At 37.7% G+C, this 19,607-nt stretch overlaps 1 protein-coding gene across 3 annotated transcripts in view; it reads right to left on the bottom strand.

Moving 5' to 3' along the window:
- Positions 1–19,607, bottom strand: part of LOC113513277 (rho GTPase-activating protein 7) — a 422,365-nt gene that overhangs the window by 26,628 nt on the left and 376,130 nt on the right. For all 3 annotated transcript variants that reach the window (XM_052902002.1, XM_052902003.1, XM_052902004.1), the window contains one exon: positions 4,672–4,785. In XM_052902002.1, coding sequence (XP_052757962.1) covers positions 4,672–4,785 — 114 coding nt within the window. The remainder of the gene's footprint in view (positions 1–4,671; positions 4,786–19,607) is intronic.

The following is a 19,607-nucleotide window of genomic DNA, read 5'->3' as shown; positions in this document are numbered from 1 at the left end:
AGTACTTAGAATGGCAAACAAGCTGACGGCCCACCTGATGGAAAGTGGTAACCGTCGCCTATAGACATGAACAATACCATGGACATAACAGAGTATACTGTTTCGCCTATGATACCCCCCATGCGTTGCCATTCCTGAGGACTCAGGTGTTATTCCTTTGTACCCTGTAAATTTTTTTTTTTTTTTTTTTTTACAACACAGGGGGCAAACGAGCATGCGGCTCACCTGATGGTAAGTGACTACCGCCGCCCATGATCACCCACAACACCAGAGGCATTGCAGGTGTGCTGCCGGCCTTTTAAAAAGGAATATACTCTTTTCTTGAAGGTTATGTTGTCGTATCGGTTCGGAAATACTGCTGCTGGAAGTTGATTCCAAAGATTGGTTGTGCGTGGAAGAAAGTGCCTTGAAAAACGCACGGTGGAAGACCGCCACTCGTCCAGATGATTGGGATGAAACTTTAGTTTGTGGCGGGTTGTACGGTGGTGAAAATCAGCAGCAGGTATCAATCCGAACAATTCCTCAGAACACTCCCCATGATAAATTCGGTAGAAGATGCACAGAGATGCAACATCTCTGCGCAGTTTCAATGGGTCAAGTCGGACAGTAAGGCGTTGACTATCGATAATTCGAGCCGCCCGACTTTGAATGCGGTCTAACGGAAGGAGTTGGTACTGTGGCGCTCCTGCCCACGGGTGAGAACAGTATTCCATATGCGGCCTGACTTGGGCTTTATATAAATTCAGGCGGTGTTCTGGCATGGAATATCGTCTCACCCTATTGAGCACTCCTAACTTTTTGGAAGCTATCTTAGCCTTCTCCTCCAGATGACCGCAAAACTGGACGTCGCAAGATATATCAACGCCCAGAATTCCTAGACTTGACTTTTTATCAAGGGAAGTGCCCTGAAAGTGAGGAGATACGACAAACGGCGTCTTTTTTGCGGTAAACGCGCAGACTTGTGTCTTTTTGGGGTTAAATTGGACAAGATTTTGTTCACCCCAGATCGAAACTTGATGGAGTGAAGTTTCGATTTCAGACACAAGTCTATTCCGGCACTCATCGGTATGTGCCCGCGAGATCTTTGCATGACCGGTATATAATGTATCTCCTGTACTGTCGTCCGCATAGCAATGAATATTACTTATCTGTAACATATCATTGATATGCAGAAGAAACAGAGTCGGAGATAGTACACAGCCTTGCGGGACACCAGCATTCAAAGGTTTTAAATCAGAGCATGCACCGTCGACTACGACCTTAATGCTACGTTCCTTGAGAAAACTGGCGACCCAAATGCACAGTCTCGCAGGCAACCCAAATGAAGGTAGCTTTGAAAGCAGCGCTCTATGCCACACCCGATCAAAGGCCTTCGCAATATCCAGACTAACTGCTAAGGCCTCTCCCTTATTCTCGATTGCCACTGCCCATCGGTGTGTTAAGTAAGCTAAAAGATCACCGGCCGAACGTCCCTGTCGAAAGCCGTACTGGCGATCACAGATCAGCCGGTGCTCTTCTAGGTACCGGAGCAGTTGACGGTTAATGATGGATTCCATAACCTTCGAGAATAACGAAGTGATAGCTATGGGCCTATAGTTATCTGGATCTGAGCGATCTCCCTTTTTTGGGATCGGATGCACCAGAGCAGTCTTCCAAAACTTTGGGACTATGCCCGATGAGTAGCTAAGCCGAAAAAGACGCGTAAGAACCGGAGCCAACTCTGGTGCGCACGTCCTAAGCACAATTGGAGGAATACCATCAGGCCCACTCGACTTATGGATTTCGAGGGAGAAAAGTGCTCTACGCACTGAGCTATGCGTGAATTTAATGTCAGGCATAGAGCTCCTACTACACGTGATGGTCGGTGGTGGTTTCTCCCCGTCATCCAATGTCGAGTTTGACGCAAAGATGGATCCAAGAAGATCGGCCTTTTCTTTAGCGTTCTGGGCCAACGAGTCATCCTCCCTGCGCAAAGGTGGAAAAGATGACTTACAGAAATTCCCTTGTGCAGCTTTGGCAAGAGACCAGAAAGCTCGAGTCCCAGAGGGCAAACTAGCCAATCTCTTGCCAATTCTACTAATATGCTCTGACTTCGCTGTGGCTATAACTCTTTTGAAGGACCTAGAGGCAGAGTTATACTTCTTTTTAAGAGCACTGGTGTTAGGATCTCGCGACGCCACACCTTTAGCCCAGGTTAGGAAGCACTCCTGTTTCAGACGAGATGCTGTTCTACAGGAGGCTCCATACCAGGGCTGGGATTTCCCGCCGACGGGCACCACAGAGTTAGGAATAAATAATTCCATTCCCTGAAGCACCACATCAGCAATGGAATCGGCAATGGCGTCGGGATCATCCAGTGTGAAGCAAACCTGCCTCCATGGGTAAGATGCGAAAAAAATCCGCATCTCATCCCAATCTGCCGACCTGTAGTGCCAAATGCGACGTCTACCCGTAGAACGAGTTGGAGTCGGACTCGTAAGAGGCACTTCGCTCCGCACCAAACAGTGATCCGACGATCCAAGCGGGGCTTCGACGGAGATCACATAGTTGTCTGGGTGGGTGGTCAGCAGAAGGTCCAGCAGTGAAGGTGAATGGTCCAACACATCAGGGATTCGCGTAGGCGAGGAAACAAGCTGTGTCAGACCATAAGCCAAAGCAAAGTCATGAACAGATCTTCCCGCATAGTCGGTTGTACGCGAACCAAGCCATTCGGCATGGTGGGCATTAAAGTCGCCAACAATCACGACTTCAGCGGAAGGAATCTGCTCAAGCAGGGAATCTGTAGCCATTTGGACGTGCTCAATAAGTTGGTCGGTTTCAGTGTTACCGCTGTGGGACCTGTATAGGCACGCATAGATGCGGGGATGGTCATTGCAATCTACGCGCAGCCATAGAATGGACAGGTCCGTACCTTCAAGAGTCCCAAGGCGTCTACAACAGATATCCTCTCTGACATACGCACATACACCGGCACGCGAAACAAAACAATGTTCAAGCTTATACCCCGGGTAGGTCAGGTATGATGTTTCGTTAGGAGGGGATATCTGTGTCTCCGTGAGGAAGAGCAATGCCGGCCGCGCCGTTTCTAGGTGGTGGTGGACAGCGTTCAGGTTTGAATGAATTCCCCTAATATTACAGAGGCTCACATTGAGCAAAGGGGATGCCGCAGAAGTCTTGCTCTGTTTGCCCTTGGTCCCATAGAGCGGAATTTTGCCCCCCCCAGAATACGCAGGGCAGCCCGAGCGTGGTTGCTCGAGGGAGGATTTTCCAGCAACATGGCTGCTGGTACCTCCCTGGGGTACGTTATTTTTTTTAAATTCCACTGCCATGGTATTGAAAGATGGGGGGACGGAGTTGGGGGAGGATTTTAGGATAAGGAAGGGGATGGGTATAGGATGGGCCTCCGGACTCCCTCACTCACCATACGGAATGTGGTCGCACTAAAAGTGCGGCCACTTAGCGTCGGTATTCTGTGAGGGTGTGGTACTTCCCCGGTCGAGCCGGCCCATTCATGCTGCAATACCATATGGTATTACAGCGTGGCTCTACCACCTATTACACATATACACACCACATCCCACCCTTCATTCCCATTCTGTCCGATTCTGTTTAGACTGTGCGAGAAATGTGGAATATTCTGTGAAGGTATTTTAATCACAAATGCTCTCTTTGCACAATACACACGGTACGCGTAATGGACTGCGGATTGTCGACATATTTCTGTATAGAGGTAGATAGGTATATGTGTGTGGACAATTTTAATTAATATTGAACTAGAGCTACATTAGTTTACTATTGTGTTAATTTTTTTTTTATATACAACTTAGAATGGCAAACAAGCTGACGGCCCACCTGATGGAAAGTGCTAACCGTCGCCTATAGAAATGAGCAGTATATAATATAAATTCAACTCATATTTACTCCAATAGAGTTATTTTTAAGCTTTTTTAAATTTTAACTTAACTAGCATAACTGAATTTGCCAAACTTCTTGCAAAGCGTAGTAACTATTAGCAACACCCTCCTAATGGGGGAGGTCTGTATTCAGTATCGTAAATTTAACGGCTGATATGAATGCATTATACATTTAAAACCTCCGGTTACGTGGTTTATATTTAATATTTATCTACACTAATATTATAAAGAGGAAAGATTTGTATTTTTGTGTGTATGTATGTTTCTAATGAATGAACTCAATAACTACTTTGCCGATTTCAAAAATTCATTCACCATTACAAAGCTGCATTCACGTTGAGTAACATAGGCTATATTTATTGCTAGAAAAGATTAGGGATCCTTACTAAAACTTTAGTAACGTAACTCAAGGTGTAAAAAATGCTATAAAATATCTTTCGTCGCGTGCGCTGCGGAAACTATTGGTGATAGAATAAAAGTATGTTCTACAATATTGAAGAAAATATCAATAACTACAAAAAACTTCGCGGTACTATATGACCAACTATTATAGTTATGTCACAATAACCACTTTTTAAAATGTTGTAGAAATGTCCACCCGTGCGAAGCCGGGACGGGCCGCTAGTAATATAAGAAAGAGAAAGAAATAATTTAATCAATGAAGCTTACGGCCCACACAGTAGCGCACAAAACAAGAACAAAAGAAATCAAAACAAAACAAATATAATATAAAAATATTATATGTAGGAGCACATGCCTGTAGCCGGCGCTGCGCTTGCGGCGTGATCTCGACGACTCGCGACCACCGCCGCGACTTCCTCTCGTACTGCCACTTGTCGCTCAGCGCACACTGCTCGTCGTCAGAGTCGTTCTGTGGGCAATAACAATTTAAATTCAGTAAACATATCTATTTTATTAAAATAAATACAATGTTGCCTAGCTAGTTTTCTTTACTGAAAATCAGTCCTTTCGGACATGGCGTATAGCTAAGTGACACCATTTTATGGTTTTCTTTTTGTTTATTTTATTTTATTGCTGAGCATTAAATAAATCTTTCTTTCTCATACGTCATACTTGAGAACGGAAGCAGAATAATGCATCTACAAGGATCTGCTTGACACGAAACATTTTTTGTTTCATAATAAAAAATATATATTTAGAATAAATATATTTAAATATATATTCGGAATAATAAATATATAGATGGATAGATAGATAATTTATTTGTATTACTTACAGCACACAAATAAGAATAGATATAGATACGTACGCAAATAAAGGAATAAAAGAACACACACATCCCTATGGTTGACTGGGAGAGAATGCTTTTAGCAGTCCACCATGTACACATATATGTACTAATGAATAAACAAATAAAATAAATAAATAAATATATAAAAAAAGAAGAAAATATATAAAAGAATAATTTTTCCTTTCATGCATGTGCCACAGTTACACAAAATGGTCACGACATATTCTATTGTGGCCACTAGCCGGCTGCGAAATGTCTTAACGAAAAAAAAAAAAATTAATCGCTACAAAAATAATTTGTCATTAAAAATAGAAACAGTTGTAAATAATAATTCCAATTTGGAAATTGAACCTCGATCTTTATTCTATAATGTTACAAGGCTATATCTAACATAATAACTTAAGAATTACACTAACAGAATTCCGAATACTGATATCGCACAAGCGATGTGGAAACGGATACGTCTCCACTCCTAGCTCTAAAAGGCCTTTTGAGATCTGTCTCCCCGGAGACAATAAGCGATGTTGTCACAATATCGTCGGGGAATTGTTCTCACCGGTGTAAATGAAGCGACTGACGTTTTCTCGTAATAATACGGATTTTACTATAACAATGAGAATATAAAAAAAGAAAAACTATAGACATTATTACTGAATTTGAGAAATCGACACAGAATGAGCAAATTGGTTTTAGAGAAGATTTGTTTTAGGAGATTTGATTTAAAAAAGCGTTAGAAAAGTTGTTTGACGCGAAAATTAACTTTGGCGACTAGTTTCAATTTTAGTTTTTTTTTAGATTTTGCGATTTTATCGTTACGATATAAGTATTTTTTTAATAGATAATAATGGAGTCGTAATCCTGCCGGTGCTATCGGTATAGGCTGGCGGAGTACCAGTGAGGGATGATAGATGACGATGAAGCAGGTTAGTTAGCGTATTGTAATTAATTAAAAAAATTATAATTTTTACTTTTGTCTACCACGGAATGAAAATGAACAAAAAATCTTAAAAGATTTTGTGTTTTTGTTCTAACTTTTTTGTTTTTTATTTGTATGTTGTTAAAAGGTGAAGTCGCCTCTTTTTGTTAGTCAGACAAGTACTTTATATAATCTCATATTGGAATAATTTCTAAATAAAGTGTAACCGTTGAGGAGATGGTAACTTTAATAATTTCTTATTACGTACATCGGTTTGAGCAATATTTCCTTTTGAATAATCACGATTTTAATAAATTGTTAGATTTTCCGAAATATAATAATGATATTAAACTTTATTTCGGACGCATTAAGAGCCTTTTTTCACTAGGTAAGTTAGAAACGAATTGAAACTTATTCTCAATGGAAAAAAAACAAATTAGGTTCCTAATTCGTTTGTATTTTTTTTAGTTTGTCACTTCATAACTCCGTCAGTTATAAAGCGAATTGGAAATTTACTTTTTTATCTAAAAGGAAGTATTTATATAGGCCTTATATAAATTCTATTAAAATCTACGACGTAGTTTAGGTTTTAAATTAAAATAACTGATTTTTTCCCAATTGAAGTAGATTTTTTTTTGTGGAAGGCAATTTTAATATTTTTTAAATAAGTATGTGTTTTCTTTTCCCAAAAAAATTACTTCAATCGTAATAAAAAAAAAAATAATTAACAACAATATAGTTTATATTGAAAATATTTGTATTTAGAACGCAATGTTGTCTACCTATAAGATTTTGCTTCGCAAATGGCAGTCTTTTGCTTAGCAAAGAAAAATAGACTGGAAATTGATTTAAAATTATCGACGTAATTGCGTAACACAGATATAAAAATATATCGAAACAGAAAAGTAGGAAGGAGGAGGCGTTCTAGAAATCTCTAAAATATAATTGGTGAAAATATATCATGACATGCATGTGTTAGTATTTTTTTTTTAAATATCTCATGCACACTTATTAATAACTGTAGATTTTGTTCTTTTTTTTTAAGCGGCTTAGAATGGCAAACAAGCTGACGGTCCACTTGATGGAAAGTAACCGTCACCTATAGACATGAGCAGTGCCATGGACATAACAGAGTATACTGTTTCGCCCATGACACCCCCATGCGTTGCCATTCTTTAGGATCAGATGTTATTCCTCTGTACCCTGTACATTCACCACCTACCCTTCAAACCGAAACACAGCCATGCAAACACAACTGCTTCACGGTTGAAACACGAATGGGACAGAGGTACCCAAGCAATCGACTTTTGCACAAAGTCGCCCTCTGGTAAAACAGGTGGTTTGTTATAACATAGGGGCCAAATGAGCATCTGTCTTGGCTGATGGTGAGTGTTTACCGCCGCCTATAGGTGCCCGTAACATTAGAAGAATTACAAGTATGTTGCCGGCCTTTTTGTGAAGAAATATGCTATTTCCTTGAATGTTTCAATGTCGTATCTGTACGGAAACACTGCTGCTGGGAGTTGATTCAATACTTTGCCTATTTTCAGAACTTTTTTTTTTATACAACTTAGAATGGCAAACAAGCTGACGGCCCACCTGATGGAAAGTGGTAACCGCCGCCTATAGACATGAGCAGTACCACGGACATAACAGAGTACACTGTTTCGCTCATGATACCCCCCATGCGTTGCCATTCCTGAGGACTCAGGTGTTATTCCTCAAACCTTCTTTCGTGACGTCGGTTAAAAGTAATTTCAAATGCAAAATCAAGTTTCCGAGTCAATAGTTTACTAATACGATAACTTCAAACAGAAATGAATATGCATTAATGTGAAATATTTTAATTAAACTTGGGTTTAAATCGATTTTCGTAACGAACGAGCCGAATAAAGCGGGCGAATCCCACTGTAAACGTAATAATCGTCTATTGAAGGAGCTGAGCGGTTGTATAACTTAAATTAATTGTAAATATATCGTTAACGACGCTAGCGACATCTACAAGATTAAAATGAAACGTTTAACATATTTTTAAGGGAGTTTTACTAGTGAAGTGGGCACCGCCGTTTCGCCTGTACTGCTCAGTTTGCTCCCACTTATCAGGCTATTTCTCTGCTCAATTCTCTGATTGCTCAGCAGCCAGATATTGACATTTTTAATTACAAATTAGATAGATTTTCTAAATGTTGTTTAAACTTTTTAATTTTATAACATAAACCTATGGCTCACTACACGTAAACTGTAGTGAGCCATAGGTTCAATGTGCTCACTTCACTTACACGGGAAACTGTAAGTGAAGTGAGCACATTGTACATTAATATATAAATAAAAAAAATTAACAATTTTTTTTTAAAGTAGAAATAAAATACAATCGAATAAAGTGTCTCCTTTTTTAACTCCGCAGTCCAAGTGGCAAATATATAAGTTACTATTTTATTATCGATTCGTTATAAAAATGAATACCCTACTTGCACCTTCTGTGGGGGATAGGGTTTGTTAATAATGGGTTCTATCAACCCCATTGCTAGCAATATACCCACCTTGACCTCCACGTGACTCCCTCTAGAAATCATCATGGGTAATTCTTGTCGAATACTTCAAGATGGGCCGACTGATCTGCTCAACTATCATCCATCACTGGTGCCCCGGCAGCGTATACCGATAGCGCAGGCGGGGTTACCATTTCATTAAAAAAAACCTGTACCTATTGTATATTACCTACATGTGGAACGAACGTGTAATAATATAAGAATTTCCATCGAGGAATCAATAAAACATGATTCATTACAATACGGCAATCCGTGGGGAAATCACGGGATGGACGAAGTTTCACAAACGATCAACACTCTGACGGATCGACGTAAAATCGAAAATCGAGAGTATCGCTTCGACCTAGTTTTTATTTTTTTTTCTAATATTTTAAACCAGCTGTGAATTGGGAGTTTGTTTATATGACATATAGGATTTTATTATTATTATTATTATTACAGGGTACAGAGGAATAACACCTGAGTCCTCATGAATGGCAACGCATGGGGCGTATCATGGGCGAAACAGTATACTCTGTTATGTCCATGGTACTGTTCATGTCTATAGGCGACGGTTACCACTTTCCATCAGGTGGGCCATCAGCTTGTTTGCCATTCTAAGTTGCATAAAAAAACATATAGGTAAGCAGTTACCTATATATTTTTTTAAGAAGACGAAGGGATTTTTAGTATCCGCATTATTCTTGTATCCCCGTAACTACTAATATTTATAACCAGCTGTATCCCGCGGTTTTGCTCGAGTGCATCAGTAAATAAAATGTCCTATATGTTACGTTAGGATTATAACCTATTCGTGCGATATATCTCATTCAAATCAACTGAGCCGTTTAAGCGTATTTGTGTAACAGACATACAAATATCTTTGAAAACTTTCATGTAATATTAAGTTGGATGTCACAATGTCTAGTGGCTTCGTGGTTCATTTTTGGATAATTCGTCACCATTTGCGTGACCTGACTTCATTCTCAGCTATCATCCGTCACTAGTGTCCTGCCAGCGTACACCGATATCAGAAGAAAGGTCACTGTTCCATTGTTACGGGTTAAAATGTATTAATTGACAATTAATATACACATTGTCATTATAGACATATTGTTCGTGTGGTCCCGCCATAGAATAGGCCACCCCTTCCTTTCCCGTGGGTGTCGTAAGAGGCGACTAAGGAAATATAATAGTTGAGGGATGGACAGCAGCGTCCCTTTTAAAACGTCACCAAAGCCTAACTGCGGTTGCCAAACCACCTGCCAAGCGCGGCAACTACCGGCAAACACTCTCTTGGAGGAAGTCCATGTTCAGCAGTGGACAGTTAACGAGTGATATGACGACGGTGATGATTGGAAATATTATTTTTGTTTGGACGAATTGAGAAAAAAATTGTTTTATTATATATATATTCTTTATTGCACATGTAAATTACATTGTTAATGCATTTATAAATATTGTGAGCAAGGGTGGACTTATCTCTGACAGAGATCTCTTCCAGTCAACCCGATGCAGTTAGAAAACATGTTGTTAGCGGGCAGCTGAAGTGTTACAACTATTAATATTTTTGTTTTATACTGAGTCAGGAATATAATTTCGGTTACGTTCACAAAACAACCTAAATACCGTTTATATTTGATTTATATACAAGCACGTACGTGTTCCTTAATACCCTCTTTTAAAACATCATTTTTCATCATTACTTGTCGTAACATTTTTGACTCATTAAAACGATATTAATGTTGTCATCATTATTTGCCAATGACCCACGAAATCTGCTTTAATAAGAAATCGGCAAAGCGTGAGCCGTATTTACAGTAACCATATCGTATAGATAGGTATTTTTTTTTTATTTACAATTCAAAATTTTTATAAAACAGTTTGCTCTATCTTTAAATTATAATGATGAAATTCGCTTGAAAATGGCAGCATATTTTATTGCTTAAACTAAGTAATAATAGTAATTTTTTTCCTAATATTTTACTTACTCAGTTTAAAAATGAGGATACTGAGTAAGACTCAGTATCCCTAACTACAACCAGTAGGATAATATTAATACTTTATTGCGTAAATCAGCTTACAATCTTATGTAGTCCTGATTTCTGAAATAGCGTCTGCTGTATATCTAGAATTATTTCCTTCAAAACTGATACAACAAACAGACAGTCAGTTATATATTAAGTTTTTTTTTTATACCATTGTGGTGATAAACTAGCGTACGACCCACGTGACCTGTGAACGTCTGCAATACCAGATGTACGAGGTTTGTCCGGAAAGTACGTATAAAAGTTTTTTAAAAATTTTATTTTACAATTATTCAGGTAAATCAATTTTATCCCCTTCAAAGTACTCCCCCTGTGACATAATGCACTTGTGCCAACGCCGTTTCCACTGTGAGAAGGCTCCTTGAAAGTCCTCTGGTTGTAGGTTTCTCAGCTGCCCCGTCGTAGCTTTTTTTATCTCATTTATGTCCCCCAAATGCCGCCCCCGAAGTACCAATTTGGTTTTTGGGAACAAGAAGAAGTCACACGGGGCCAAATCCGGCGAATAGGGGGGTGTTCGGTCACCGTAATGGAATTTTTACTCAAAAACTCACGGACAACAAGAGAGGTGTGGGCAGGGGCATTGTCGTGGTGAAGAATCCAACGCCCCTCTCGCGCCAATTCTGGACGAACTCGTGCCACACGAGCTTTGAGGCGTCTGAGCACATCGACGTAGAATTTTCCATCAACTGTCTGGCCTGGAGGAACGAATTCTTGATGGACAATCCCCCGAACATCGAACTCTTTCTTGGCCCTCTCTGAATCTTTTTAGCCACTTGTGGACGGTTGGTTCCTTCACAGCATCATCCCCATAAACTGTTCTGAGATCGGCAAAAATTTCACGGCCATTCTTGCCGAGTTTCGAGAGAAACTTGATTACGACGCGCTGCTCTTCAACGGAAGCGGGCTCCATGCCGACGGGGTTTCGTTAAGAGGTAACTTCACAGATGGCGTGACAAGCCAGTTCGCACCGCACGGCGGTCAGACCAGAACTGAAGCATTGTTAGGGACATAAGGAAGGGGTCCTGCGCTTACCTGGCCTCCCCACTCCTCTTTCTCGCATTCCAGAACACTTTTATACGAACTTTCCGGACAGACCTCGTATTTCGCGTGCGTTGCCGACCCTAAAGAAATCTCTTTACCCCCCTTTTTGGACATTTATTTTATATAATACTAGCTGTTGCCAGAGACTTCGTCCGCGTTTCCGTCGTTTTTTGTAAAATAAGTAGCCTATGTCCTTCCTCACGATTAAGTGATTTTGATGTAACAGACACATTTCCCTTCACTGCTCTGCTCCTATTAATCGTAGCGTGATGATACTATAACCTGCCCAGCAGTATAAAGAATAATTTTACCAAGTTTCGTTAAAATCCGTCGAGTAGTTTTTGTTTCTATAACGAACATACAGACAGACAGACGAACAGACAAAAATTTTACTGATTGCATTTTTGGCATCAGTATCGATCACTAATCACCGCCTGATAGTTATTTTGGAAATATATTTCATGTACAGAATTGACCTCTCTACAGATTTATTATAAGTATAGATTTGCGCTATTTACGGGAAAATAAATTTGACATATATTTTTTAATATAAAAAAAAAGGAAAGCCATTTTAAACCCGAAAGTAGTGACCTAAAATGACTTTTTTAATTACAATAACATTAAATATCTGTTTATAATTCATTTTCACGGAACGCTATAAAAAAAAAAAAATTTTGCAGAGATACGCGGTCGGCGGTTGATTTTTTTTTTGCAACTTAGAATGCCAAACAAGCTGACGGTCCACCTGATGGAAAGTGGTAACCGTCGCCTATAGACATGAGCAGTACCATGGACATAACAGAGTATACTGTTTCGCCCATGATACCCCCATGCGTTGCCATTCCTGAGGACTCAGATGTTATTCCTCTGTACCCTGTAAATTCACGCCATATCCCACCCTTCAAACTGAAACACAGCCATGCAAACACAACTGCTTCACGGTTGAAACACGAATGGGACAGAGGTACCCAAGCAATCGACTTTTGTATAGTCTCCCTCTGGTGTCTTTCGTTATTTACTTTATTTAATTAAATCACTGCTTTTAATAAGGAATTCCTTACACCTATGATTGCAACATTGATTTATCGATAAATATCGAATCATCGAATTGAATCTCTCACAACACTTACTGGCATAACGATCATTGGCAATCGAGTATTAAAGATACGATCTTTCGGCGCGTCATCGCTACAAATTGGTATGTAATCACTTCACCTTTGTAATTTACACAAAGAGGTATTAAATGGCTAGTTTAGTTTGTCCGTCTGCTACACCTGACCACCGTAACAAGGTTATGACAGCCGGTATTGTCGGTTTAATTGAATGTTTCTTTGCAGTTAACGTATATCGAAGTGGAAATATTGTGGCGCGGTATAAGGCACTTGGACAGTGATGGAATTTCATTTACAATTTATCAGAAGTATATTTTGTATAAAAATCGTCTGTTGGGTACTTGTGTCCCATTCGGGTTTTTACCGTGAAGCAGTTGTGGAAGTGTTTTACTTTAAAAGTGGTTTCTGGCAATGAAATTACGGGGTATGGAGGCATAACATCATTGTTGGGGGGGAACAGGATTGTTAATAATAAGGTCCAATTCTTAGCAATATTAGGTCGATCAGGTCGACCTCCACACGGTTCCCTCTGCAGAATAATAGTGTGTAATTCTTGAAATTCTTCTAGAAATTATGTTATGTCTTTTATATACTTTCTTTTTTTTACAACACAGGGGGCAAACGAGCATGCGGCTCACCTGATGGTAAATGACTACCGCCGCCCATGGTCACCCACAACACCTACGGCATTGCAGGTGTGCTATATATTTTTTGTATATGTTTTATTGCTTTTTTTAAGTATGTACTTAACTTATGTATAGCTAATGTTATTTGTGTGCTGCAAGTGATTCAAATAAAGTATCTATCTATCTATCTATCTATCTATAGGCCAACTGACGCAGGTCAGTCAGGGTGAAAGCAGCCTCACCTATCATTCCTTACTGGTGCCTCGGCTGTGAATACTAATAGCACACGTAAGTGCCCAAAAACACATATATGGTTCCAAAGAATAAGATTTATATTAATAATAATTTATTTGCTCGAAATGTGGTAATAATAATGGTCTTAAATATAATAGATCTACACATTTCGCCTTATCTAGAGGCATGGAAATTTAGTATTATAATTTAGTGGCTTACGTATATTTATTAATTAAATTAATAGCCTAGTAGGAGTCACTCCATAAATATTGGCTGCCGCACACATACTAATGGTAGCAGAACAAAACAAATACAAATCAAACAAAAACAAATACATAACAAGTCAAAAACATAACAAATGACATACAATACAACATACTTTTTAAAAAGGTAATTTATTGAAAAAAAATTGCATTCCAGTAACCATTTTTTTAACCGTAATTTAAAGTGACTTACTGGTAGTTCTCTTATTGATTTTGCTATTTTATTATATATTTTAATAGTCATTATATCACAGTTTTGTTGATACAGTGTGGTTCTGCAGATGGGCAGTTTCAACATTGCCAATATTGAAATTGCCCATCCAAACTAACACTATTCTTTCTTTCCAAATCGGGTAAAATATGTAGCTACATAAATTTGTTTTAAACAAGACACAAACTTTGAAGAGTTCCGCAAAGTTTCGATCATTTGCTAAAGTTTATCTTGCACCTACTATATTTTTCATAAATTACAACTATGAATACTTGATTCACGTGACGAAACTGAGCGTCCTAGCGTTGATGTCAGTTCAACTCGGAAAGTACGTGACGAAAAATACTGTGGGACAAGTTTTTATGATTCCAGTGGCGTCGTAATTTTCATAATAAAAGGGTCCGATAATAAAAAGGGGTCTGAGTCTGAGGTTCTATCCGAGGAATAGTACATAAAACTGATGCAATGTCGTATAAACTCATGTAATTTCAGTTTCACGGAACGTTGAAATAGTGTTAATTAACATGATGGTTTGAAAATAAATCTAATTCGGAAATTTAAATAAATATTATTATTATTATTCCCAAATTCGTGTATAATATAGTATATATCATATATGTATAAGTATATTTGTTATTCATATATATTTATTCGTTTATATATGTAATTTTAGTATGTATGTATATCAATAATTAGTAGTACCGCATTCGAGTATTCTGACACTTCCCTATGGTTGACTGGGAGAGAATGCTTTTAGCAATAAGTCCACCATGTACACATATTTGTACTAATGAATAAATAAATAAAATAAATATTATATAGATTTTATATTTTATTAGATAATCCTCGCGTTAATAGTATACACTGGCGGGGCATCAGTGAGGAATGATAGGTGAAGATGAAAAGGCAGGTCAGTTAGCCCATCGTGATGAATACACCTGGAATTTAGCACGATGGTTTCTAGGAGGGACCACGTGGAGGTTGACTTGGCAGGGTATGTTGGACGGTAGTTCGTATTATTAACAACTTCCTCCCCCCCCCCCCAATGCCGTCCCAATTAGAAATAAGAACCTTTGAGGAGGCAACAGTCTACAAATGCCTCTGACTGGAATAGCCAAATGAAATTTTTTCCCTCAAGTGTACATACTCGTACATGAACTGGAAAAGCGTGAAAACTACTGAAAAAACCCCCAATAAATCCCCTATTGGGGGTTTTTCCAGTAGTTTTCACGCTTTTCCTATGTTCAGCAGTGGACAATTAACAGCTGTTATGGTACGGTACGGTACTGAAATAAACTATGTACAAGTAATCACATGTAGTTAGATTGTAAGACACATTTTTTTTTGTCATTTTTAAATTGATTTATTTTGGAAAAATATTTAAATTCATTCATATAGTATGTATATTTATGTAATCATAACGTGCAGTAGTTCTCCATAATACAATGGGGAGGAGTGATTGTGATTTGTAAGTCAATATCGATACGTACGTATCAATATTTATTTGTAACAATTTTCAATTTTTTTCACTGCATAATTAAATTTCTGTTTTGCCAAAGGTTGACTGGCAGAGAATGCTATATAGTATTAAGTCCGCCTTTTGTATCAGACATATTTTGTAATGTGGTCTAAAATAAATAAAAATAGTACATTAATTTAAAATTATGTTAATAATTACTATTTCACTCTGGTATACTTACACGTATCTACACCGGAAAACAGTACCGTACTTTCTTTAGCAGTCGGGTAATAAACTACAAAGCGATATGGTTCCCATGAGCTTGTAACACAACAAAACAAAGCTTAGATAATGCGAGAAACCTCGGTGATAAAGAATAAGATTAGGCCGCCTTGTTTGCAGATGCCCGATTTATCAACAGTGGTGATAAGTGTAGGGATATATGTTCCACTATGAACTAGTGAAATATATGATTACCAGAGGTAATTATATGTTTTACCAGAGGGAGATTTTGTACAAAAGTCGTTTGCTTGGGAACCTTTGTTTTTTTTTTATACAACTTAGAATGGCAAACAAGCTATCGCAAGCAATCGACTTTTATATAAAGTCTCCCTCTGGTAAACCTTTGTCACATTCGTGTTTCAACCGTGAAGCAGTTGTGTTTTCATGACTGTGTGTCGGCTTGAAGGGTGGGATATGGCAGTGAATTGACAAAGTACAGAGTACAAAGTAACACCTGAGTCCTCAGGAATAGCAACGCAATATACTCTGTTATGTCCATGATACTGCTCATGTCTATAGGTGACGGTTACCATTTCCCATCAGGTGGACCGTTAGCTTGTTTGCCATTCTAAGTTGCACAAAAAAGTGGTTAAATCTCGATATGGATTAAAAATAATGATAAATATAAATGCTATACAATCGCCATCAATCGCCCGGTCCGTAAGCTAAGATACCTTGTTTTAAAAGAGATATTGATTATCAAAGAAAGAAATGACCCTTTTTCATTCAAAGTCCGATATCTCTGCGAAAAATGATCGTATTGAGAATTTAAAAAAAAGGAATTTGAAGCTGAATAAACAAGTTATCTGGTGCATATAGTGATAATGTCAAAAAAAATTAATTTTTTTTTAAAATGTCTCTTTGATTATTTTTTAAGTTACAGCCTATTAAAAATCACTTGAAAATTTGAATTTTTTTTATCCCTTAATTTTCCCATTAGTATATTACATCACCTGGATGAGCTTTACAGTCTTCCACTAGAACTCGAATAGTAATATATAGTATAGTGATATTCGAATACATTGTATTCGAATATCGAATAAAGTGTATAAATAAATGGAAGTGGAATCTTTCAAACAATTTGCACGTAGATACCACTCATAGATACTACTCATACTCGTACATCCCTATGATGCCAATTACTTAAAGTACATCACGAATACTGCATAATACCAGTTGTCGTGGTAGAAACACTTTCCGCGTGTAACTACCACGCGTCAGTGTCGACACTCCATAATTTATGACCTTTTACTGTATTACAGTCCAATTGCATCTAGATAGAGTACATCACTATAAAACAGCCTCAAAAAAGCGCGTTTATAAAATAATTTTTATTTAAATTTACTTATTTACATTTTTTATTGTTATTTCAACCGTTAACTGTCTATTGCTGGATATAAGCCTTCCCCATAAGAGGAGTTTTGCCGTAGTTGTCACGCTCGGTAGGTAGGTTGGCGACTACAGTTAGGCTTTAGAGACGAGAAGAGGGACGCTGCTGCCCATCCCTCGCCCTCCTTTAGTCGCCTCTTACGACACTCACGGGAAAGAAAAACAAAGTCTCCCTCTGGTAAATATATATTGGTAATCTATAGTGTTTACTTCCATATGATTCTTATATTAATTTTGTACCGATTGAAATATTTTTTTATATTTTTGGATCAAAAATCTAGAACATTTTTAAACACCCAGTGCTACATCTAAACACGCATATGATCTACGTTTAACTTGTAATTTAGCAGACATTTCAAAATGGCTCAGCGCTTGGAAAACACCATGGGATTATTATGAAGGTGTTAGGATGCAATGATCAGGGCAACTGTTTACCCGACTGCCGCATAAAAAAGGGTAATGTTTATCGTGTGTATCCTATAACTAAACATTAGTGACCCGTGACCGGATTTTTAGATAAATAGGTAGATATTTTTATTTTTAAGTGACTTAAAAATAGAGGTTTTCATTCAGTCTGAATTTCTCTTTTTTTTTCGATAATTATTATTAGGCAATGATTATATATAAAAGAATTATCAAAATAAGTTTTTAATTCCGCTAATTTTAATATTATTTTGCTGATTCTTTTTGATATTTTAAGATTATTCCTGCTTTGGTCAAATATTAATTTTGTCGAAAGTAAGGTTTTTTTTGCGGAGCAAAAAAATTCATTGTTGCAAAATAAAAGTGCTTGTAGACATATATACCTCGCATTCTAAATTCAAATATTAGTTACAATTGAAGAGGTTGTACTTTTGTGGGGCAAAATCTAAACACAGATGTGCATAAACAGAGATAGAAACTGTCAATCTGATATCACATTCAACGCGAAATGATGTTAAGATGGAAAACAATGTGAATATGTTTCTCATATCCCGTTATTAGATATTGAGGTACTGAACCGTGAATGACTACCGATAGCCGCCCTATCTTGTAAATATAGTATAATCTACAGGGTTACCATCCATATATAGATTTATATGGACATACATATATGATTTTTCCGGACTTCTAACCGGATTTTGCGGACTTCATTCGTCAGAATTTATTAAAACATTAGAATTTGTTATACATTTTAGATTAACGTTTTTATAAATGGCAAATATATATATATATATATATATATATATATATATATATATATATATATATATATATATATATATATATATACCTATCTTTGGAAGATTTTTTTTATAAATAAGAGTCACACACTTGGTTCCCAAGTTAGAGTCATCATCGTCATCATCGATATCATGTGTTAGTTGGTTTCCTAAATTGGTAATAATCAAATCCAGGGCCTTATTATGCATTATGTCTTGCTTACTGATGAGCCATAGAGGTCAATGTAGATAGATATTAGTTTGTGTGTGAAGGGTTAAGGGGAAGATCGTTAGTAATGGGGACTAATACTTCCTATAGCCTTGGTCTGCCTGATATAACTATGCTTTGGTCTCCCTCTTCCCCTCCTTCCTTCTATCTTACCCTCTATTATAATGTTCATAAGTTCGTCGTACCGTATCAAGTGTCCCAACATTTTTTCCCTTCTGTACTCAATAGTTTTTATAATTTATTTCTTTTCCTTAACCCTAAGCAGGACCTCCTTAATATTAATTCGATCTCTCCAGCCAATCTTTTCCATCCTTCTCCAGCACCACATTTCAAAGGCTCTAAGTTTATCTATTCCCTTCTGAGTTAATGTCCACGTCTCACATCCATTACGAATCATATTTCATTAAAATTCGTCCAGACTTGTCGAAAAGTCCGGATTTTCGTCCGGGCTTTTCTAATTTAATTATGGCAACCCTATTATGTAGCCTGTTGTTGTAAAGCGAGCCACTCGCACGCTGTCACGCTTGAAATTGGATGGGCGCTGTGTGAACACTGATGAGTTTTAACGGCATTGTTACAGAATTATGGTACTTATGGCCAGGGATTATAATATTAGGTTTGGCCACGGTGTGACGTTTCAGTATTCATTTATTTTTAGCACACCGGGAAAGTACCTAGATAAATACCTGTAGGGTATCCAGTCGTCAGTATTTTTTTACTGTGTAACTTACTCTGTACAAGTGAAATTAATCTTTTTTTTTTAAAAAAAAATAGTAAACGAAAAGACAAAAGGAAGAAAAATGTTTTAAAGCTCCCCCCTCACTATTTTATTAGAAGAACGAAATAATCAAAGGCATTAATTTATAAATAAACACCATAGAAATTGATTTAAACTATTTCT

This window comes from Galleria mellonella, unplaced genomic scaffold (genome assembly GCF_026898425.1).
Source record: "Galleria mellonella isolate WM207_F2 unplaced genomic scaffold, CSIRO_AGI_GalMel_v1 utg855, whole genome shotgun sequence".
NCBI lineage: Eukaryota > Metazoa > Arthropoda > Insecta > Lepidoptera > Pyralidae > Galleria > Galleria mellonella.
Note: the sequence above shows the minus strand (reverse complement) of the source record. Positions and strands in the feature narration are given on the sequence as shown.